The sequence below is a fragment of the Myxine glutinosa genome, chromosome 6, assembly GCF_964187855.1.
Source record: "Myxine glutinosa chromosome 6, kmMyxGlut1.1, whole genome shotgun sequence".
In the NCBI taxonomy this organism is placed as follows: Eukaryota; Metazoa; Chordata; class Myxini; order Myxiniformes; family Myxinidae; genus Myxine; species Myxine glutinosa.
In genome coordinates, this window is record NC_136266.1 from 154,221,501 (window position 1) to 154,236,757 (window position 15,257).

The 15,257-nt window shown below is 57.8% G+C and overlaps 1 protein-coding gene across 1 annotated transcript in view; it reads left to right on the forward strand.

Moving 5' to 3' along the window:
- Window positions 1-15,257, forward strand: part of LOC137429479 (putative E3 ubiquitin-protein ligase HECTD4) — a 224,760-nt gene that overhangs the window by 116,386 nt on the left and 93,117 nt on the right. Inside the window, exons 19-20 of the mRNA XM_078781093.1 lie at window positions 12,420-12,475; window positions 14,560-14,740. Coding sequence (XP_078637219.1) covers window positions 12,420-12,475; window positions 14,560-14,740 — 237 coding nt within the window. The remainder of the gene's footprint in view (window positions 1-12,419; window positions 12,476-14,559; window positions 14,741-15,257) is intronic.

A 15,257-nucleotide genomic window follows, 5' to 3' on the forward strand; every position in this document is an offset into this window, starting at 1 on the left:
GGTCGAGTCGTGCGAACCAAGATGGCGACACGGCGGCTACACTTTTCACGGAGTATGAGCGTTCTATATATTTTCAATTCAGTGTGCCAGACTCGCTCATGTACTTGATTTGTGGCATAGACATGGCCATTGGGCCTTCACGGTGTAATTTGTGCGAGGCTTTTGTCCGAGTGAGCTTGAGTCGAGAGGGCGAATGTACGGGTTGAGAATGTATGGGTCTCCCGTCCCCCGCCCGGCAACGCCGGTACTGGAGGGCGTCACAGGATCGGTGAGTCTCCAAAAGCCGCTTTGTGCTGTTGTCACGAAGATGCTGGACGATGTCACGATTGTTGTGCTGCTCTCCTACCATGAGAACTGCAACGTCATTGTTGACTGGCCCTCCCCTTCCTCCCCTCCCCCTCCCCCCTCTCCTCCCCCTCACCTTCCCCCTCTCCCCCTCCCCCCTCACCCTCCCCCTCCCCCCCCCTCCCCCTCCCCCTCCCCCTCCCCCTCTCCCTCCCCCCTCTCCCTCCCCCTCTCCCTCCCCCCTCTCCCTCCCTTCCCCCTCCCCCTCTCCCTCCCATTCCCCCTCCCCCTCTCCTCCCATTCCCCCTCCCCCCTCTCCCTCCCCTCCCCCTCCCCCCTCTCCTCCCCCTCCCCCCTCTCCCTCCCCCTCCCCTCCCCCTCTTGCTCCCCCTTCCCTCCCCCTCTTGCTCCCCCTTCCCTCCCCCCTCTCCCTCCCCTCCCCTCCACCTTCCGTCCTCCCCCCTCATCCTCCCCCTTCCCCCCCTTCCCCTCCCCCCTCTCCCTCCCCTCCCCCCTCCATCCTCCCTCCCCCCCCTTCCTCTTCCCACTCCCTTCCCCCTCCACCCTACCCCCTCCCTTCCCCTCCCCTTTCCCCCTCCCCTTTCCCCCTCCCCTTCCCACTATCCTCCCCCTTCCCCACTTACCCTCCCCCTCCCTTTCCCCACCTCCCCCTCCCCTCCCCCTCCTCACCCTCCCCTCCCCCTTCCTCTTCCTCCCTCCCCCTCCACTCCCCTCCCCTCCCACCACCCCTCCCCTACCCCTCCCCCCTCCCCTCCCCCTCTCCCCCGTTCCCCTCCCCTCCCCTCCCCCTCCCCCCTCCATCCTCCCCTCCCCCTTCCCCTTCCCCCTCCCTTCCCCTCCACCCTACCCCTCCTTCCCCTACACCCTACCCCTCCCCTTTCCCCCTCTCCTTCACCCCTTACCCTCCCCTTCCACCCTTACCCTCCCCCTTCCCCACCCCCCTCCCCCACCTCCCCCTCCCCTCCCCTCCTCCCCTCCACTCCCTCCTCCCCCTCCCCTCCCCTCCTCCCCCTCCCCTCCCCCTCCTCCTCCCCCTCCCCCTACCCTTCCCCTCCCTCCCCTCCCCTCCCCCTCCCTCCCCTCCCCTCCCACCCTCCATCCTCCCCTTCCCCTTCTTCCTCCCTTCTCCCTCCACCCTACCCCCTCCCTTTCCCTACACCCTACCCACTCCCCTTTCCCCTCCCCTACACCCTACCCCCTCCCTTGCCCCCTCCCCTTCTCCCCTTACCCTCCCCCCTTCCACTCTTACCCTCCCCCTTCCCCCACCTCCCCCCTCCCCTCATCCTCCTCCCCCCTCCCCCTCCCCTCCCCCTCCCCTCCCCCTCCCCTCCCCCTCCCCCTCCCCTCCCCCTCCTCTCCCCTCCCCTCCCCCTCCCTTCCCTTCCCCCTCCCTCCTCCCCCTCTCCTCCCCTCCCCCCCGTTCCCATCCCCTCCCCTTCCCCCTCGCCCCGTTTCCCTCCCTCCCACGCCGCAATGCCGGGTACTTCTGCTAGTGTGTATGTATGTATATATATATTATATATATATATATATATATAATATATATATATATAGTCACGTGAAAAAGTAAGTACACCCCATGTAAAGTTTTGACTTTTTCAACATATTTCAACATGCAGCTATTTGATCTTCATTTCAACAATATTGATAGATAAAGGTGATATTGTGGCGGACACGAAAGCACTGACGTGGTGATATCACCCCGCACACCAAGTGGGGGTGGGCCACGCCCGGGAGAGAGGCGTGGCCTCACGATATACACGGGGCGCGCAGCCCTGAGAGTTCAGTGTTACAGTGAGCTCTTGAATAAAGACTCTTACAAATTACCGCGTTGTCCGCTTCCTCCTTGTTTACAAACACCGCGCGTAACACCGCGCTTTACTGGTGACCCTCGACGTTGGATCTGCCGTAGCGATCCTTCCAAACACGACGCCATTGCCATGCCCAACAACGCGATGTCGGTTAAACTTCCCGAATTTTGGGAGGCCCAGGCCGAAGTTTGGTTCGTCCAAGCCAAAGCCCAGTTTCAGCTTCGGCGCCTCACCAACGACGACACGCGCTACTGCCACGTCGTCGCCTCCCTCGGGCCCGGCACGGCCGCTCGAGTTGTGTCCGTCCTTCGCCACCCACCGGACGGCCACAAGTACGAGGCACTCAAGCGGCTGCTCCTAGCCACGTTCGGCCTCACGGAGGACGCACGGGCCGACCGCCTCCTGGATCTCCCCGAGCTCGGCGACACGCGCCCGTCGGTCCGAATGGACCATATGCTGTCACTGTTGGGCGACGAAGCCCCTGGTTCTCTATTCCGGGCGCTTTTCCGTCGCCAACTTCCAGCCAGGTACGCCTCGCGTTGGCCGGGACCGTGCTAACGGAACCCCGAGCATTGGCCGCCGAGGCGGACAGGTACTTCGCGGCTTCGGACACGCGGGCGAGAGTCGGTGCGGCCATCACGGACCTCGAGGCTGATGCTGCTGATGATGCTGATCCACAGCATCAGCTTACACAGCATACGCAGCATGCTGATACGCACCTCGTGGCCGCCGCCACGCCCCGCCCACCGCCGCGGCGAAAACCGCCACCGCGGGGAAAACCGCCAACTCCACCGGCCTGGCGGAGCCAGCCGCACTCCTCCAGCTCCACCACCTGGTGCTGGTTCCACGCCAAGTTCGGCCACGAGGCTCGACAGTGTCATCCGCCATGCTCCTTCAACAGGTCGGGAAACGCCCGGGCCGGTGCTCAATAGTGGCAATGAGCGCCGGCCATTCGAGCAGCCTGCTGTTCATAACGGACACCTTCTCTGGGCGCCGTTACCTGTGCGACACGGGAGCGCAGGTGAGTGTCATTCCCGCCGGCACGTCAGACAAGCACGCCGCGGGTGGGGGCCCCGCGCTGCTTGCCGCGAACGGGACGCCCATCCGTACGTACGGAAAACACTGCCTCTCTCTGCGGTTCGGAGGACAGGTTTTCCGATGGTTGTTCGTCACCGCCGACGTGCCCATGGCATTGCTCGGCACGGACTTCCTGTGCGCCAATGGGCTCCTGGTCGACGTAAAGCACAGACGTCTTGTCCAGGCCCAGACGTTCAGCTCGCTCGCTTGTGCGCTGCCCAGCTCGTCGAGCAGCTCACTGAGCGGCTCACCGAGCGGCTTGCCAAGCGGCTTGCCGAACGGTTCAGTTCCGGCCACGTTGATCTGTACGCTTCCGGCAGCGGACGAATTCACCCGCCTCCTCGCCGGCTTCCCGGCCCTCACGCGGCCCACCTTCCCGGCGGGGGCCGTCAAGCACGGGGTGGCCCATCACATCCCCACCGTCGGGCCACCGGTCTACGCCCGGGCACGCCGCCTCAAGCCGACGAAGCTGGCGGTAGCAAAAGCGGCGTTCGCTACCCTGGAGCGACTCGGCATCGTTCGGCGCTCGGAGAGTGCTTGGGCGTCGCCGCTGCACATCGTGCCGAAGCCCGGCGGGGGATGGCGACCATGCGGGGACTATCGCTGTCTCAATGACGCCACCACCCCCGACCGCTACCCCGTCCCCCACATTCAGGACTTTTCTGCCCGTTTGGTGGGCATGTCCTTCTTCTCGAAGGTGGACCTCATACGCGGCTACCATCAGGTCCCCGTCAGGCCGGAGGACGTCCCGAAGACGGCGGTCATCACGCCGTTCGGACTCTTCGAATTCCTGCAGATGCCCTTCGGTCTGAAGAATGCGGCTCAGGCGTTCCAGCGGCTGATGGACAGCGTCCTGCGCGACTTGGATTTTGTATACGTCTACCTGGACGATATCCTCGTCGCCAGCGCGTCCCGCGAAGAGCACCTACACCACCTCCGCACGCTCTTCGAACGCCTGGGCCAGCATGGCCTGATTGTGAACGCCGCAAAATGCCGGTTCGGCGTCGCCGAAATCGATTTTCTGGGGCACCGCATCACCAGGCACGGAGCCGTCCCCCTGCCGGCCAAGGTGGAGGCGGTGAAGGGGTTTCCGCGCCCCCGCACGATCAGGGGGCTGCAGGAGTTCCTGGGCATGGTGAACTTTTACCATCGGTTCCTGCCCCGTATCGCCCAGCTCCTGCGCCCCCTGCACGAAGCTCTCCGAGGTAAGCCGGGCAAAGGCAACGTTACCTGGACCGAGCAGATGGACGCGGCGTTCACGGGCGCGAAGCTCGCCTTGGCTAACGCCACCATGCTCGCGCACCCGGCGCCCGATGCACCGATCGCCCTCACCACCGACGCCTCGGACTACGCGGTGGGCGCGGTGCACGAGCAATGGGTGCGTGGAGCTTGGCAACCGCTGGCGTTCTTTAGCCGGCAGCTTCGCCCGCCCGAACGCCGTTACAGTACCTTCGACCGCGAGTTGCTCGGGCTTCACTTGGCGGTCAGGCACTTCCGCCATCTACTCGAGGGCCGTGCGTTTACGGCCTTCGTCGACCACAAGCCGCTGATCTTCGCGATGGGCAAGGTCACCGAGCCGTGGTCGGCCCGGCAGCAGCGTCACCTCTCGGCCGTGTCCGAGTACACGACGGACATCCGGCACGTCGCTGGGAAGGACAACCCGGTGGCGGATTGCCTTTCCCGGGCCGTCGCCCACGCAGTCCACCTCGGCATCGACTATGCCCGGATGGCAGCGGACCAGGCCGCTGACCCCGACGTCCAGGCCTTGCGGACCGCCGTCACGGGCCTCCGCGTCACCGAGGTGCCGTTCGACGGCGCGGGCGCGGCCCTCTTGTGCGACGTCTCCCTCGGGCGGCCTCACCCCATCATGCCCGCAGGCTGTGGCAGCGCCAGGTGTTTGACGCCACCCACGGCCTGTCCCACCCGGGCGCGAGGGCCTCCCAAAGGTTGATCGCCGACAAATTCGTCTGGCATGGCCTCGGGAAGGCCGTCCGCGGCTGGGCCAGGACGTGCCTCGCGTGCCAGCGCGCCAAGGTGCACCGGCACACCCAGGCCCCGTTGGCCCCGTTTACGGTGCCGGGACGCCGGTTTGACCACGTCCACGTGGACCTGGTGGGACCTCTGCCCCCCTCGCGGGGTTTCACCCATGTCCTCACCATGGTGGACCGCACCACCCGGTGGCCGGAGGCCGTGCCCTTGGCGTCGACGACGGCGGCGGACGTCGCGCAGGCTTTCATCGCCACCTGGGTCGCCCGGTTCGGCGCCCCCTCAGACATCTCGTCCGACCGCGGCCCCCAGTTCACCTCGGAGCTCTGGGGGGCGGTCGCGCAGGGGCTCGGGGTCCGGCTGCACCGAACCACGGCCTACCACCCCCAGGCTAATGGCCTGTGTGAGCGATTTCACCGCTCATTGAAGGCCGCGCTCCGGGCCACCCTCCGCGACGGCGGCTGGGTCGACAGGCTCCCCTGGGTCCTGCTGGGCCTCCGGACGGCGCCCAAGGAGGACCTGCGCGCATCCGCGGCGGAGTTTGTCTTCGGGCAACTGCTGCGGGTGCTGGGCGAGTTCCTCCCCGACTCCACGGCACCATGGTCCGCGGCACAGCAGCGCTCCGCTCTGCAGGAGACCGCCCCGGTGCCAACGGCACGCCACGGGCACCCACCGACGCACGTCGCCCCGGAGCTTCGCACGGCGGAGTACGTCTTCGTCCGCCACGATGCCCACTGGACACCACTGCGGCCCCCGTACGACGGGCCTTTCCGCGTGCTGGAGACCGGGGTGAAGCACTTCACCCTGGACATCGGCGGTGCTCCTGACCGCGTTTCTGTGGACCGCCTCAAGCCGGCCCACCTCGACGTGGACCATCCACCGCCAGTGGCCCGACCCCCGCGTCGGGGCCGCCCCCCTGCGGGCGGACCCCCGGCACCGCCCAGCCCCGCCGCCCCCCGGTCCTGCACCCATCCCAGGGGCAGCCGGAGGCATCCCAGATGGCATCCCTGCATCCCAGACGCCGCCGGTCGCCAGGGGGCGCTTCGGCCGGGTCATCCGTTTGCCCCGCAAACTGGCCCTTCAGGTGCGCGGGGATTCTGGGGGGGCGTGTGTGGCGGACACGAAAGCACTGACGTGGTGACATCACCCCGCACACCAAGTGGGGGTGGGCCACGCCCGGGAGAGAGGCGTGGCCTCACGATATACACGGGGCGCGCAGCCCTGAGAATTCAGTGTTACAGTGAGCTCTTGAATAAAGACTCTTACAAATTCCCGCGTTGTCCGCTTCCTCCTTGTTTACAAACAGCGCGCGTAACACCGCGCTTCAATATAATATCACAAATATCATGAAACATTTACATTTTGTCGGCCATTGTATTATTTAAATAAACATAAATGCAAATTTTGCATGTGGAAAAAGTAAGTACACCCTTGGCTCTTATAGGTGGTATTGCCCCCTTTGGCAGAAACAACTTCAAGTAGGCGTTTCTTATAACTGTCTACCAGTCTCTGACATCGACCTGGAGAAATTTTTGCCCACTACTCCATGCAGAATTCTTTCAGCTGTGTGATGTTTGAGGGGTTTCTTGCATGCACAGCTCGTTTCAAATCCCCCCACAACATCTCAATGGGATTTAGATCTGGGCTTTGACTTGGCCATTCCAGAACCCTCCATTTCTTTCTTTTCAGCCATTCCTTGGTGGATTTACTGGTAAACATACCAGTACTGGTAAACAAGGTCCACCTTCGGTTGAGCTTCAACTTTTGACAGATGGCCTTGTAGCGGTTACCGCTGGATGTACATAATCGCCTTGCACCGGCCAGAACACGGCCAGACGCGCCTCTCCCGGGCATGCCCGGACTCACTGTTCCCGGGCACGCCCGAACCTCCCGGGCACGCCCGGTCTCGTCTTTCCCGGGCATGCCCGCTCTCGCCTTTCCAGGGCTCGCCCAGAGCGTCCGGGCATGCCCGCTATCGCCTTTCCAGGGCTCGCCCAGAGCGTCCGGGCATGCCCGCTATCGCCTTTCCAGGGCTCGCCCAGAGCGTCCGGGCATGCCCGCTATCGCCTTTCCAGTGCTCGCCCAGAGCGCCTGGGCATGCCCAGCCTCGACTTGCCAGGCCGCAGCCAAACACGCCCGGGCAGGTCCAGACTCGCCTTTCCAAGGCTCGCCCTTGATACCCGGGCATGCCCGGTATAGCTTTTGCCGGGCAAACTTCCCGACATAAATGTGTATATATATTGTTGCCCGAAAAACGGGCTTGTCAGAATACCTGAGCTGTTTTGTTTCAATAAAGCAACTCGGACGAATTCCGTCTTTGGTCGCGTCAATTCTTTCAACTCGCGTTGGAGCGCAGTTCCTTCATTGGTGACCTACCGACATGGATACGGCAGTGACGCTTAAACTGCCTACCTTCTGGGAGGCTCACGCGGCTGTTTGGTTCGCCCAGGCGGACTCCCAGTTCGCCCTGCGAGGCATCACCGCGGACGACACCCGCTTCCACCATGTTGTGGCGGCGCTTGGTTCCGCCACCGCGGCCTGCGCCTTGAGCCTCCTCCAGCACCCGCCGGCTGCTGACAAATACGACGCGCTGAAGACGCTCCTCCTCGGCGCTTTCGCCCTCTCACCGGCAGCACGCGCACGGCGCCTGCTTGACCTGCCCGAGCTCGGCGACACGCGCCCGTCCGAGCGCATGGACTATATGCTCTCGTTGCTCGGCGAGCACTCTCCGGCATTCCTGTTCCGGGAGCTGTTCCTCCGTCAGCTGCCTAACCCGGTACGCCTCGCCCTGGCTGGCACGTTGATCACGGATTCCCGCGCCCTCGCCAGGGAAGCCGATAAGATCTCCTCGGCGGGCCAGCACATCGGCGCGGTTACCTGGAGCCCGCCGCCGTCCGAGGCGACGCCCACGACGCCCGAGCGCCCTGCGCGGTTGGAGGCCGAACTGCCGGTGCAACTGGCGGCCGCCACGCCGCACCGCCCGCTTCCGACACGACGGCCGGGGCCTCCACCTGACCGGGCGTGGTGTTATTACCACGCCAGGTTCGGACACAAGGCTCGGACGTGCCGGCCCCCGTGCACTTTCGGCAGGTCGGGAAACGGCCGGGCCGGCGTTCATTCCCAGCCATGAGCGCCGGCCACTCGGGCAACTTGCTGTTTATTCGGGACAAAGTGTCTGGACGGCGTTTCCTGTGCGACACCGGCGCCCAACTGAGCGTCATACCTGCCTCCGAGCAGGACAGGCTGGACGCAGTTTGCGGCCCCTCTTTGGTCGCTGCTAATGGCTCGGCCATACGCACTTTCGGCCCACGCGTCGTCACCCTCTGCTTCGGCAGCCAGCGCTTTCAATGGACTTTTGTTACCGCCAGCGTCCCCGTGGCTTTGCTGGGCGCCGACTTCCTCTGCGCGCACGGGCTGCTGGTCGACGTCAAACGACGTCGCCTTGTCCACGCCGAGACCTTCAGCTCCCTGGCGTGCACAATGAGCAGCTCCGCGCCGACCGAACTGGCGTGCGCCCTCCCGGCAACGAACGAGTTCGCTCGCCTGCTCATGGAATTCCCGGCCCTCACGCGGCCGACGTTTTCGGCCGTCGCGGTGCGGCACGGGATCGAGCACCACATACCCACTACGGGCCCGCCGGTCTACGCCAGGGCCCGCCGCCTCGACCCAGCCAAGCTCGCCGTGGCAAAGGCTGAATTCGACGCGTTGGAGCACCTCGGCATCGTGCGGCGCTCCGATAGCGCGTGGGCCTCGCCACTGCACATCGTGCCAAAGCCGGGGGGTGGATGGCGCCCGTGTGACGACTACCGCCGTCTCAATGACGCTACCACCCCCGACAGGTACCCGATCCCGCATATTCAGGACTTTTCCGCCCGTTTGGCGGGACGGGTCATCTTTTCGAAAATTGACCTGATACGGGGCTACCACCAGGTACCTGTCCGGGCGGCCGACGTCCCGAAGACGGCCGTCATCACGCCGTTCGGCCTGTTCGAATTTTTGCGGATGCCGTTTGGCCTCTAGAACGCGGCCCAGGCGTTCCAGCGCTTGATGGACGGCGTGCTGCGCGACCTGCCGTTTCTTTTCGTCTATCTGGACGACATCCTCGTCGCCAGCACGTCCCGCGCCGAGCACCTCCTCCACCTCCGAACACTGTTCGGTCGCCTCAGTGAGCACGGCTTAATTGTCAACCCGGTCAAATGCCACTTCGGCGCGACGACCGTTGACTTTTTGGGCCACCGCATCACCAAGACCGGGGCCTTGCCGCTGCCGACCAAGGTCGAGGCCATCACCACGTTCCCGCGTCCCCGTTCCATCAAGGCCCTCCAAGAGTTCCTCGGCATGGTGAATTTTTATCACCGATTCGTGCCCCGCGCTGCTCAGCTCATGCGGCCCCTTTACGAGGCCCTCCGGGGCAAGCCGGCCAAGCATGACATTGTTTGGTCCGCGGCCATGGACGCGGCCTTCGCCAGTGCCAAACGGGCCCTCGCCGACGCAACGCTGCTGGCTCACCCGGTGCTCAACGCGCCCATCGCCCTCACTACGGACGCCTCCAACTACGCGGTGGGCGCCGTCCATGAGCAATGGGTGGACGGGGTTTGGCAGCCACTCGCTTTTTTCAGCCGGCAACTCCGGCCGAACGAGTTAAACTACAGCACGTTCGACCGCGAGCTGCTCGGGCTATTCCTGGCCGTTCGCCATTTCCGACACCTCCTGGAGGGCCGCCCGTTCACGGCTTTCGTCGACCACAAGCCGTTGGTCTACGCAATGGCTAAGGTCACGGAGCCGTGGTCGGCCCGCCAGCAGCGCCACCTCTCCGCCGTGTCGGAGTTCACCACGGACATCCAGCACGTCGCTGCCTTAGCACTCGCTCCAAACGCCATTGAACATGCGGTCGGCTCGAGGAAAGAAGGGACGGAGCCATGGGAAGAGGTGTGGCCTCGCCCACGAACCGTCAAGGGTGGAGCCAGTGAGCCCTCGCTGACCAACCAGGGCTGAGGTGAGCTCGTTAGTGGGCGTAGCCCTATGAAGGCGGCTTGATTCCAACGCGCGGTCATATAAGCGCGAGCGCGAAGCCCTTTGACGGACTGCGCAGGGAGCCATCAATTGTGTACGGACTGCGCCGGGGGATGCTGATCGTAACGGACTGCACCGGGGGATGCTGATTGTGAATGAACTGCGCGGGTAGCGCTCGATTCATTGTCACGTTGTTGGAGCGACCTGCGGGGGGGTACCCTCTGATACGAACGTTGGGCGAGAGAGAGTTGGCAAGAAGATTACGTATGCGGCATCCCAGTCCCCCGCATAATTATAAGGTCCGGTCGCGCGCCAACGACACGCGAAGCTGCCTGCTATTCTTCGCGGCGGACCCGGAGCCTGGAACCATCTGCTTGACCCTTCTCCTTCTACCTGCTAGTCCCCATTCGTGTAAGTGTGTTTGTGCTGTCCTGGGCGTGTGATAATATAAGACTGTTTAAGGCTGCCCTGTGTCACTGCTTCTTCTTCTTGTATATTCCCTTCTTTCATTTCCTCTTCGGGTTTCTTATACATAATTAATAAATTATATTTGTTCTTCCTTTACTTTGGTTCCTCTCATCCGATCGCTTGCGTCCTGTCCCCAATTGAATGTCGGTGGCGCGATATAGGAACCGCTATAATCGGGTTTAGACTGCCGCTAACGGCTCGAGCTTCAGATTGCTAAACCGCTCGGCAATATTCCATCTTGTCCGTGGATCGGGCAGAAGTATCGTCCTGCTTTGCGGAGAGGTTGGCAAAGGTATCTGGGAACCTGTTGACCAGTCACCCTGGTCAATCTCAACCCCGCAAAGGAGCGCGATATCTTCTAGGACTCGGACGGCCAGCTTAATAGACAAGGGGATTAACCCCCCCTCAGTAAGGGGAGCGCCGTAACCCGAGATCCGCAACAATATATATATATATATATATATATATATATATATATATATATATATATATATATATATATATATATATATATACATACGTACACCCGTACACACACAGTGGCATAGTGATGGGGGGTGGGGGGGGGGGCGAGGTGGTGGGGGCACTGTAAATCTTCTATATCTCCTCTCTTTCATGGACCTGAGGTTGTTACTTCACCTCTGGATAAGGCTAACCTCTTTTCAAATCGCTTTGTTTCTCATTCTACCCTCAGTGATCAAGGATACCCTCTTCATGATTTTCCATCTCGTACAGACTGATATTTCTGTTCCATTTATCACTCCTGAGAACGTTGCCAAAATTATTCGTACCTGAGATGCCTCATAAGTGACTGGTCCTGATGCAATCCCTATGATTGTATTGCAGAGGTGTTTTTCTTCAACTGTTATTGCTTTTTGCCAAGCTATACAATCTGTGCTTGTCTGCGTCGACATTTCCTTCATCCTGGAAAGTGGTTTCTGTTGCCCCTGTTTTTCAAGCGTGCTGGTGAGCATTCTGAGCCAAGTGACGATGGCTCCATCAGCTTGCTTCATATATGTAATAAGTAAGGTATTTGCATGCTTCATCAATGAACAACTTCTCAGCCTTCTGGAGGACAATGAACTTATCACCGATTGCCAGTATGGCTTTCCCTAATCGCGCTCTACAGGTGATATGCTATCCTTTATTACGGATCATTTCAACAGGGCATTGACGCTCAAGGGTGCAGCTCGATTAGTTGCTTTGGATATCTCAAAAGCCTTCGATAAAGTTTGGCACAAGGGTCTACTCCACAAGCTTTAGTCATATGGTGTATCTGTAGTGATGCATTCAATAATTTCAGCTTTCCTTACAAATCAGAAGATGAATGTGGTATTTGAGGGTCTTCTCCCACTTGCCCCATCAATTCTGGTGTCCCACATGGCTCTGTCCTTGGTCCCACTCCGTTTCTTGTCTTTATCGAGTGTAGAGGTATTTACCTCCTGAGGCTGTTTTGTAACTGTATAAGACAACTAAACATCACCTCATGGAGTATTGTTTCCTTATTTGGGCTGGAGCACAGATTGTTTTCTTTTTGAAAAAAACGTGGAGAAAAGTTTTGTTGATGTTAGAGACAATTATATTTACAGACGCCAAAAATAAATCTTGCGTTATTTATTTATTAAAGTATGTAAATTTCAAATGAAAATTTGCAGGTTAAAATGTGTCTTGAAAACATTTAGTATTGAGTCCTGAAAAGTGAAATTCACATCTTGTGGTACAGTTGATTCTCAGTAAAACCTCTTTATTTCTCTATAGATCTCATTGCATGTGAGACAGGAGTGTGAGGAGGGAACAGAACGTCAACGTGAAAGGTGAGGACCACAAACATTCTTTTAAAGGGTACATAACATGATTTTATTTTATTTTTTGGTTTCCACAAATTTACACGAATATTTATTATTAAATAAATTAAGTTGTCATGGGATCATTAACAAATCTATATAAATTGATGGCATTTATGGTATTGATAATGTGTGTACAGAGATGATAATTCCAGCGGGAGAAGTCGGAGTCAGTTAGACGAAGACGATTTTAATGTATGTTTGAGAGAGGGTTAAATTCCGGAGGATTGGAGGACAGGGTTTATTGTGCCGATATGGAAGGGGAAGGGGGATGTTCAAGATCCGGGGAAGTACAGGGGAATTATGCTCCTTTGTCATGTCATGAAGGTGCTGGAGAAGATCCTGGATGTGAGGATAAAGAAGAGTGTGGAGAAGGACATCGGAGAAGAGCAGCAGGGGGTTTAGAAAGGGTACGGGGATAACAGCTGGGATGTTCACCCTGAGACAGCTGGTGGAGAAGAGGTTGGAGGTGCAATGGCATTGGGATTTGTGGATCTGGAGAAGACCTACGATACTGTCCCGAGAGATAGTGATGGCAACACTTGGATGGATGGGAGTGCTCGAGGCAGAGCTTAGGTTGGTGGAAGGGATGTACTAGGGAACAAAGGGAAGAGTTTTGGTTGGTCCTGGGATGTCGGAGGAGTTAAATGTGAACATCGGTTTGAGGCACGGAAGCGCTCTTGGCCCACTCCTGTCAATCATGGTGATGGAGCTGGTAAGCAGGAAGGTAAACATGAAACATATTCTGGGGAGCATATTGTATGCGGACAATGTGGTTGTTGTGGTGGAGCATGGGTGGGAGATGCAGGAAGTACTGAGGGAGTGGAAGGAGGCATTTGAGAACCATGGGCTGAAATGAGCATGGAGAATATGGAGGTGATGTGGGTTGGGTAGCAGAGAAAACTTTCAAGGATATTGAAAGGAAAGGTTCTGATGTCATGCGTAACGCCGGCCTACATTTACGGTCTGGAGACGGTGGCAGTGACAGAGAGACAACAACAGAGTCTGCAGGTTTGTGAGACAACTGGGTCAGGAGGATTGCAGGAGTGAAGAGGGTGGATAGAAGCATGATAGATGAACTGAGGGATGCGATTGGTGTGCAGATGAGCTTGACGGGGAGATTGGTGAAATGGGATGGGCTGGGCACTTGGTGCGGATGAGGGAAGAGAGAATGGCAAAGCGGCAAAGAGAGTGGAATGGTTGAGGGAACTAGGTAGGAGGAAAAGAGGTAGACCGTGGTTGAGATGGGAGGATTGTGTGGTGAAGATCTGGATCCAGACATGAGAATTGAAGAAAAAAATTTTTTAAAAGTGATTCTTCACTATTGAGAGATGGGGCCAACAACTATATATAGCATGATATTTAAGAAAGTTGTGAACAGGTTATGACAAAACTCGGTGGATGAGTTGATTACGTGACAGGTACAAGCCAATTAGATTGTGGTTAACGTCCGAATCCACATCTGACCCATCAGTGGGATACTAAACTTAAACTGTTCAGTCTGGCAGAGGTATGCACTCCACCAAGTTCCGTTCTAGTTTGATTCATTTTGCCTTTGTTTCCTTTTCTTTATTAACTATTGTCATTTGTTGCTTGCACTGTTTATTGGTCCTCACCCAGCCATATGCACTCTGTGAGCAACAATTTCCTTGTGAAATCCAGGTTCACTGCTCATTTGCATTCCTTTGTCCATTTTTTTGTATGTGTCCTTTGCTTGGGGGAAAACCTTCCTGAATCTGTTCAGAAACATTACTCCTTGTTAGAAGTTCCATGGGCACTATCACCAGTGCACTATCACCTCAAGCCATGCTACATTCGTACCTGTGATTTTTCTCCCCTCATTAACACCCAACCTACCCTAGTTCCTTTCCTTTTCTTTCTCCTTTTCCTCTTTGTTCATTCCCTCACTTTTGTTACAGCTGCCTGTTCTACTACCCCCTCTTGGCATATAACCTTGGTATCCTCGGCTATCACTTCAATCTTCCATGAACCAAGATTTTGATTACAAAAAAAACCACATCTCTTTTGTTTACTGAAATGTATTTATTTTCTAGCCCAGACAGGTTCTTGCATGGAATCAAAATCCCACAGCCCTGGGCTTTTGGTCGACGGATAGAAACTGAGCATCCTGTAAGAGATAACTACCATTTTCGTGACACATTTACCGTGCCTGGTGCTCGCTCACTCTTCCTGCTTTTCGACTCTCGCTGCTCCTCTCAATATGACTATGATAAGGTAAGCTTGGTGTATTACCCTCGCCTGAGGAGAGGGTATTGCATTTGAGTCCGTTTGTTTGTCTTTCTGTCTGTCTGTCTGTCTGTCTGTCTGTTTGTCTGTCTGTTTGTTTGTCCACACAGAATAAATATGATTTTCTCTGCAACCGTTGGTCCGATTGACAGTAAAGTTTCACCATAGGTACAACTCCACCTGTAGAATTTTTTTTTAATGAAAATTATGACGTCATAGGGGTCACGTGGTTCCGTCCGCCATCTTGGAAAAACCGAAAACATTTGCACCTCTATCTCTGAAAGCGCTGAATAGAAAAATTGATACATGGCTCATTGTAAAGAACTCTCCATGGGGAATAACATCTGTTAATGATGATGTCATGGGTGCCTCCATTATGACGTCAAAATTTGACAAGTACAAAACTTCATCCTTTCAAGATGAAATTTCTTGAGCATAATCTAGGAATAAATTAGTGGAGGAAAAAAATAATGACGTCATCGGTCACGTGGTTCGGCCGCCATAT